This window comes from Camelina sativa, chromosome 2 (assembly GCF_000633955.1).
Source record: "Camelina sativa cultivar DH55 chromosome 2, Cs, whole genome shotgun sequence".
NCBI lineage: Eukaryota > Viridiplantae > Streptophyta > Magnoliopsida > Brassicales > Brassicaceae > Camelina > Camelina sativa.
The window spans coordinates 27,872,946-27,882,355 of NC_025686.1; the positions used below are offsets into that span (position 1 = coordinate 27,872,946).

The 9,410-nt window shown below is 33.8% G+C and overlaps 1 protein-coding gene and 1 pseudogene across 1 annotated transcript; both read right to left on the reverse strand.

Annotated features, from left to right (window-relative positions):
- Positions 474 to 1,182, reverse strand: LOC104743513 (protein IDA-LIKE 2-like). The gene has a single exon (XM_010464586.2). It carries the CDS (start codon positions 998 to 1,000, stop codon positions 728 to 730), a length of 273 nt encoding a protein of 90 aa, XP_010462888.1. The 5' UTR covers positions 1,001 to 1,182; the 3' UTR covers positions 474 to 727.
- LOC104743522 lies at positions 3,143 to 4,416 on the reverse strand (annotated as a pseudogene).

Below are 9,410 nucleotides of genomic sequence, written 5' to 3' on the forward strand. Positions count from 1 at the left end.
TGATCATACCTTTCTGATCTATATATATATCGCTATTGATGATGATCACCTTCCCGGCATAAATGTCAAGGTTTAATGTCAAAATATATTATATGGCTATAAAATTAGATGGAACCTTGGTCCATCACATTCACAAATCTCAATTGACATTTCAAAGACTGAAAGACATTATTGGTTATAATTACAAAACAAATAGATGGAACCCAAGAAAAAAGAAAAAAAAGTCGATTATATATATCTCAAGACCGATCTACATCACACTTTTTGGTTACACCATATATTTCAACTCTCTTTAAATTTAACGATTTGACCTATTCTTTTAAAGATTACACATAATTAGTAGTTGTCAAATTCGAAGTCAATTTCTAACTCATTGTACCTTTCCAGATAAAAAAAATTTCCACTTGAGTTGATGGTAATAACAAGATTAAAGTATATCATGAAGATGATGGCTCTTATACTTTCTTACGTGCAATACTACAAATTCGAGCTATCCAAAAAAAATAATAATACAACTTCCACTTACAAATTCATAATAGTTATAAATGGTTTGCCTTGTCGACATGAATCAAAACACTTTCTTGGCATCACAAGAAAAAAAGAAAAAAAAAAGAGAGAAAAATAAAACATTTACACCAGCTTAAAATTCAGAAGCAAAAGGTAGAAGAGGAAAACCAAATTAATAGGAAAAAAAAGGTAATGACCTTTTAAGGCTTTGTTTTTTGGTTCACGGAGAAGATCGATGCCAACTAAGTAAACCGATATCATTGTGTTTTCTAGAGGGACCAGAAGCTGGAACTGGGAAGTGACGTGGCAAGAACCCCAAGAACTGTGTAGGTGAAGAGGTAACGGCGTCATTGTGTGGTTTCGAGTTGAACACATTCGTATTTGTTCTTGCTCCATCGCAGAACCCTAGAAGAAGAAGGAGAAGAAGGATGGTTCGTCTTGTGAAGAAGAAGAACTTAGAGTTAACTCTTGATCTCCGGTTTCTAGACGACATTATTGTTGATGAAGAGAGGTTTTTGTAAAAGTGTTTTGTTTTTTGAATATTGTGAAAGGACTTTTATTTTTGTTTGTTGTTGATGGGGAAAAAAGGAGATTGCTGAATGAATTTGTTGACAGCAAGAAATATGGGCAGATTGAGATTGAGAGAGATGGATAGAGAGAGAATCTGACTACTAGTATGAGTTTTTTTTTTTTTTTTGAGTTATGTTTTCGTGTGTATTTAATTACTTCTGATATTTAATTTCTATTTATTTTTTTGACAAACAGTGCAACTGTGCAAGTAGTTGTAGCTCTAGACTTGTTGACAACTGGTATGGTCTACAAGCCGAAGAGCTGTTTGTGTGTTATATCTTCTTTAGACTTATAAATTGCAGAAATTTTAGGTTGAACAAAAACAAATGTTTCAGGGAGAAATCATTTACAGTTCTTAAATTATTGTAGTATATAATTATTTCTTATTGACTAAATTATTATGTACTTGAGGCGGATGGAAAGAAGATTTGGTTTACCGAAGGGGGATGAAAGTTTTAATGAATGCTGAGAAAAGTAAAAAACTTTTTGTATCCTCCATATTCGTCTTTCACTTTTATGCAAAAGTTATTGAGTAATGAAAAGTTGACAAACATCGCACTAATTTTTATCATATTCATCAAAAACTACTCAACTACGATAGCTCCCTTATTAAGACTAATGAATCATAAGTTTAGTAATTGTTATGATTATATATTTCAAAACAAATTATCTAATGGAATGTAGAAAAAAAAAAACACTAGCTAGCTCTTGTACGTACGGCACAATTATGTGTTTTCCCCTCTTGTCAACAGTTGCATAAGAAATATTCTCTTTTCCTCCTTTGCATATCAAAATATTATATTTTTGACACAGTTAACATGGTAAAATGTTTTCAAACAAAGCTATAGTGTTTTTGGAAGATTATCGTAACTCTTGCTTTAGTAAGATCATTTATAAAAGGGAATAGGTGATTTAATTTAACATTTAGCTGAAGACATTTTCGAAATCACATGTTTTCAGTCATATTTGAATAATTCTAGTCCAGTTATTACAGTAGACATATATAATTTTCTGGTTGAAATTCTTTATTTATTTCTTTATTTTTATTTTTTCCATTTAGTCGATGATTATATAACCTCTAGTATGTTATAATTATCAATAATTTGACCCCAAAAAAAAAAACGGAAAGAAAAAGGTTATAACAATGAAAGCTAGATTCATTTGTTTCTAGCTTTGGATGCAAGGTTTCATGTCATGTATTGTGTGTTCAACGAATACGAAAGAACGGAGATAGTGGGCAAAGAGCAAATAATAATTTAAAGTGTTATGGTAAGGTGAAGCCTTTTAGATGTTATGTCATGACTCAAAACTTTATACAGTATTGTTATAATTACAAATAGGTTTATAGTTTTCTTTTGTTAGGAGAGAATATGATAGGCCCCGGTCTAAAATATAGTGACCGATTATAATTATATCACAACATTGTAACTATTCAATCTTTATTGCAATATCTTCCTCAATCTAAGAGCATCCACATTGGTTGGGGACTTTTTTTGGTCCCTCACATTTAATAATAATATTTTGATAGTTTCTTATTTTAGTATGAGCATTGGTGTCTATTTGTATTTGGTCCCCCCAATAAAATAATAATATTTTGAAAGTTTAAAGATTAATTATTTAAAGTTGAAAAAACAAAAACATACAATTAAGAAATTAATAACAGAAAACATATAACATAAAAACATAAAAACAAAAACAAACATTTTATTCAACTCATAGAAATTTTAAAATCAATCTTCATTATCCGGAAGATGTCCAAAGTTAGTCCAAATATGTATTGGTGTTTCTGATGAGATTAAGACAATCTTTGATTGTTGCAGAAATATTGAAGTTCGGGTTTCAGAACCAGTTGCTTCATCGCACAAAACTGTGATAGAGCCTAGGATTATTGTCCAAACAACGAGTGAAGTTGATCTCTTAGATGATGGATATAGGTGGCGCAAGTATGGTCAGAAAGTAGTCAAAGGAAATCCTTATCCAAGGTGAATTTAGAAACCAGTCATCGAGTTTAAAGATAGAGTTCATCGGTCTTTTTTCCTTAATGCTTTTTGATCTAATTCACAGGAGCTACTATAAGTGTACAACACCGGCTTGTGGAGTAAGGAAACATGTAGAGAGAGCAGCAAATGACCCGAAGGATCAACCATTTTGGATCATTTCAGAGACATTACAAAAGTTTTGAAGTCACAAGAACATTAAATGTATATACAAAGTGAAAAACATGCTTTTATAATACAAAAAGACCAGATTTTTCAAACACTACCTTAAACACACAAAAGCAAACATAGATCTTTACTTCATCATCATCAGTATGATTCATCATCAGATGTTGTTGTAAGCTACAGAGACCAAGTGAGGAACTTTACCATCATCAAAAGGCAAACTCACATACTCTCTAGCAAACTCTTCAGCAATCTTCCAAGCAAGCTCACCATGAACAGCTTTACAATACATATACATCACAGTAGTCGCCGCAAGATTATACAGCATCAACAGCGTCAAAACCGCAGACGTGATCACAATCTGCAACACAAAGAAAGCATTCGTCCACAACTTCCCACCATCATCGTCGAGCTGAGCAGAGGCAGCTACGGTACTGATCCAAACTAGAATCAACTCAGTTGTTGCAAAGAAGAAGATGATAGACAAAGAAACACTCTTCATTCCTTTAACTAAGCTTTTACTTCTCTTCAATGGAGCTAAACCCCAAGCTGACTCAACAACAACAACAACCCAAGCAAGAACCCAATCCACATAGAGCTTAACCACAGCTAGAATCGAGATGATTGTTACTACCGTAGTGAGAGTTTGGAATTACGGAGAAGCGTAACCGAATTGAAGACCTGGGATGATCTGGATTAGCTTAGTAAACAAGAAAGCTAAAATCCCTAGAATCAAGAAAACCCCTAAAACGATGAAATTGGATGAAATCAAAGTAGCGAGGAGTGGTAGAAACGAGGCGAAGCTCGATTTAACGGCGGAGATCAATCTCACAGGTCTACCGTAAAATCCTTGGAAAACACTGTAAGCGATTGATCCAATAGCTAAGAGATTGAAGACGGTGACAACAACGATGTAAGCGATTAGAAGCAAGACCGTTGTTTTGGTATCGACGAGACAAGCATCGGGAGACAGAGAAGATCGAATCGCCGGACAAGCTTCGGGAGATAAGATCGGATCGCCGGACAAGCTTCGAGACAGATGATCGGACCGGCTTCGGGAGAAACAGAAGATCGGCTTCGGTATTTTGTAAAGAAATTCCGGTGAGAAGAACGGAGCGCCTTCGTGATATCGTCGACGATGTGTATCGCCTTTGTCGTTGCCGTCGAGAGAAGAAAGAAGTCAAACAAAATTTGTCTCGACAATTTTTTGGTTTAACCCTAGAGAATTCGACAGCCAATCATAATAGACCACGTGGCGAAGAAGACGGACGAAAAACGTCCTATAATAAGAACCGTTTTTTCAATAATGGGCCTTTTAGAATTAAATTAAATCCATAAAAAAACCAGGGACGGCCCGAATCGACGGCGTTGCCCATGGTCTAAGCTACTTGAAATGGATATATATATTACTATTTTTTATATAGACACACGTATGCATACAGTGCATATATCAATCACCGTTCTTGCCATTTCAATCTTAATCTAAGCTTTTTTCCACTGAGTTAGGGTTCTTCATTCAATGCAACGTTTGCCCAACACTTATACGGTTTTACTATTTTTCTATCAAGTTTTGTAAAGAGAAATCTAATACAGTAAATGATATATATTCGGAGGCGTGTATACATACAAAAAATTAATGGGCATATTTACGAAAGTTCAATAGTATATCATATTGTAATTGTAATTAAAAACTAAAAGTTGTTTTCAAATTTTACTCTTAACTAATATATAGATCAGAAGATATGATTACCTGATTTTCAAACTCAATGAGTATGAAGTAAAATGACTCCATTGTCCCAATCTTATAAGAAGATATATACACGAACAGAAAGTAAACTAATACAGAAGACTCGTCCTACTGTCAGGAACAACAGTTGAAATCTAAAGTTGGTCTAAGTCCCATACCTTTCTTTACTATTTCAAACACTGACTACGTCTTAGCTACTCCTATTAACAATTCTAGCAATCGTACTTCTCCATTATTATTAATTTCATTCTTTTATTAAAATAATTTTCAAATAACTTTACTTCAGGGCAACACGAAACTGACTGACAAATCTAGCTAATCCCTAGATTGGCTGTACAGGTTTCTAGTGAAGTATAGTTATGAACCATTGATTAATATAATGTACGTAGTATCATAACTGATATATAGATGAACATTAAACAATATATACTATGGTACGTAATTGGGTGTGCTTTGTCACATAATTATATATAGAAACTGATTAGTAAGACATTGACTGACATTTGTTTTGTGATGAATGTAAATTATGTAATAAACACACGACGCATCACCATTAACTTTTGTCTCATGAATCCAAACACGAAAAGGTATATGTGTGTGTGTTGCAGAACACAAAAATATCAGGACATTCTGTGACTGCTGCATAGTGTGTTCCGACTTTATAGCTCAAAGATGTTTGTGTGCGACGCATTTTTATAGAATTGTCAACAAAAATATTGTATACTTGATCTTAGAAAAAATGTACAAGTTGTTTTATCAATCGACTAGAATTTACTATAACGGTAGAACCGATAAGATACAAAAAGTAGTAAAATTTCTTTATATTAGATATTCAACTCGCTGTAAATGTTTATCCAATCATGAAATAAACAAAATATGACACTCGAAAAAAAAGTTTCCTAAAACGTAACCATCACTCCCACTGGCCACAGCCATGTAATATGAATCTGGTTGCTTGCACAGTTTAATTCAACATATATGATATGATATTTAAGTCTATGGGAAAATTCCAACGCCGACGACATTGCCATTTATATTGACCCTCTAAATCCCTCTTAAACTGTAGTTGAAAATTACTAATAATTATACAACTTCCACTTACTAAGTCATGTTATTTAATTTTGTTTCTCTAATTTCTTTACATATTAAATTATCAGAATAAACGAACTAGTCCACTTTTCAGTATACCTGAGTTATATATACCAATCTTGAAAATTATATGTTTTCTCATTAGTTTGCATGTTGCAACTATCCGAACCTCAAACGTTTCTTTATTTTATTTATAACACAAATATAGTATATAATATATGCACACGTGCAATCGCGTTTAATTATACGGGTGATAAGATATATAGAACTGTGAAGAGATCAACGTTACGTACATGAATACGCGTATTCGCGTACGGAACGGTCGGGGTAAAGGTGGTGTGAGGCATGACTCATGAGTCGAGTCACGGTCAAGACTCATGAATATTCATGATGGAGAGTATTCACATGATATGTCGCACCAAATCTCGTGTCCAAGGCTGGCATACAAAAAAAAAAAAAAAAAAAAGCCTCATCCATAGTTCCGATTACAGACGTACTAAATTCTAGAATGCAATACCCTTTCTGTCATCTTTAATTTAATAGTATAAAGTTATGCAAGGATCAATATTGTTGATGTTGTTTTACGATATTAACTATTTATATTTTATGTAATCTAATCTAGTTATCTACCCCAAACGGTGACATTACAAAAAAAATACATCATATAGGTTATAGGTAGCTGAATAATAATCAATTTATGATCAACGCGCGTTATGTGCTACGCTAATATATAACCAATCAACGAAAAGCATATGTCTGATTGCTAAATGTACCCAAAATTACAACTATATTTTGTATATCTTGTGGTATTATTTTATTGTTTCTTGTAGAGAAACAAATTTTGAAAACATTTCAAAGCCATAATTAAACTTGGGGAGATATATAATAAAAGTTAGTAATTGAGTTAATAAATTGAACCATGTATATTTGTAGGTGGAAGCCATGAAGGGGGAAAAGACACGGACGATTTGGTGAGCTAACAAGTTTGTTAGCTACCTTTTTTTTTTTTTTGATTTTCCGATGAATTAATGTTACCCTTTTTGTACAAATAAGCTCGAAATTTTTCTATCAAAAAAAAAAGCTCGAAATTTATATTTTCAACCATCTAGATTTTAATTAGTTTCGGTGTATCCACATCATTCACATATCCAGTTTTTTTTTTACTACTATTTAAACTCTTTCATCTATGGGTAAAAATTGTTGTCCATGTTTTGTCGGAAAGATATATCTGTTTAATTTTCATAGAAGAATAAATACGCTACGGCTTGGTTGTGGTTTGACTTTGACCAACACAGTAGAGAACACTGATCGCACACGTGCTAGTGCTATGGTTTCTTCTTCGGTCATCTCGCCAACTTAAGGCCTTGTTTATCGGTAGTATCTTAGCAAGTTTTAGTGTGTTATGTAGGAAAAAAATAAATCAAAATAAAAGAAAAAGCTAAGAGAGGTTGTTATATAGTATATCGGATGTTATTGTAAGAGACGCTACGTGTTTGTTTTTTGTTGGCCGATAGAATAATACAAAAGGAAAAAGAAAATTTGGGAACCTAGATTTTATTTGTTTTCCTCTCTCTCTTTCTCTTGCGATCGAATTCTCGAAACAATAAAGGAAGGAATTTGGAATCAAGGATCTGGAATCAGAGGAAGGGTTTGGAATCGAATCTGCTAAAAACCTAAATAGCTTCACCGCCGTTTGTTATTCTTTCTCCGCGCCGTGTTCTCTATAATCTCAGGTGAAGGCTTCTTCGATTTGAACTTTGTTTCGTTCCTAAAAAATGTTTTAAGAGTTATCTCTATCTTCCGCTGTTTTCGTTCTATCGTGAACCATAAATGAGGCAGGGGGCTGACCAGAATTAGTCAGGATTTAATGGGTTTTCTTAATTGTAATTGAGTTGTTTGATTTGTTTAGGTGATAAGGATCAAAATGGAGCTAAGTTCAGAGGATAACAATCTTGTTTTGCCTCCTGTTGAGTAGGTACTACCTTTGTTGTGTTTCAATTTCTAACAGTTCATTAGTTCTGGGTTTTAGCAAAGTTGGAGACTTTGATTCAAATTTGTATGCAGGAAAGCGATGTTGAGTTCGAGACTTAAGTTAAGAAATATCTTAGAAGAGAAGTGCTGATCTTGAGGTATATAATTTGCATATATAGCTTTGAATTGATGATTATGGCTTTTGGTGTTGTGAAAAATGTACTAGATGATTGTGGCTTTTGGTCTAATGATATGTATATCCTCATCAGAGACATGGCTGTTGTTTTGGAGAAGGAGCGTTACATTGGGACGACGTGTCAGCTCGTCTTTGGCTAAAAGTCTGAAACCAGTTGGTTCAGAAGCAGTTCGAAAAAACAGTATTAGCTCTATACCAGTTTTATTGCATCTCTGAAATCCATTTGCTCTGTTTCTCTACATGGTCAAGCCTTTTCTTCTTTGTTGACTTTAGCCTTTATTTACTTAGTGCTAAAATAATTTTACTAATTAGGGATTACATGGTTGTCTTTGTCTCTCTTTTTTAGCCATCGTGAATTTTATCGATAAAACTATAGTAGTGGAATACATGATGTGAATGATGTGGTGATACAAAAGCTCACGTACGTGCTAACAAATTTAAAATTTTGCTAAAGCGTCTTCTGTAATCCCATATTATTATTCACAGTTGACCATTTGAAGAAAGTGCAGGAATCAGCTTCAGAGTTGTATCGCTGTAGGGTTGGTCTTGCTTCATCTGTTGAGATGGATTCGATGAGTTTAGCTTATGGCTGTCCTGATCTCAGAACTCTTGATCTTTGTGGTTGTGTATTAATTACAGGTAAACCTTTAAACTTTACGAAACCCGAATCAAAGCTTTTGATTTCTGCTCTTGAACATTTGTTGTTGTTGCAGATGAGAGTGTTGAGGCTTTGGCAAACCGGTGTGTACACTTGAGGCCATTGGGGTTATACTACTGCAGAAACATTACAGACAGAGCCATATTTTCGTTACAGACAGAGCCATATTTTGCGTTCTTGGTGACCATATTTTCGTTATGGATTCCGGTATACTACTGCTCTTTACTTTGATTTTTGATTACAGAGTTTGTTAGTGTGCGAATGTTTGTTTTGCTTCTTGTAAAAATAAGCTAGGGTGCAAGCTTTGCCTCAATCCCTGCGAAACCAGACATGAGGTAAGACCAAGTCATTGTTTGTTCTGTTTTATATTTCCTCTGTTTTTTTTTTTCGGAATCCATATTGTTTGGTTCTTTTTCTGATAACAACAAAGAAGGAGCCATACACTTTCAGGTACTCTTGTTTTCTTCTTTTGCATATATGTTCCTCTTCAAGTATGATGTTATTGGTTTA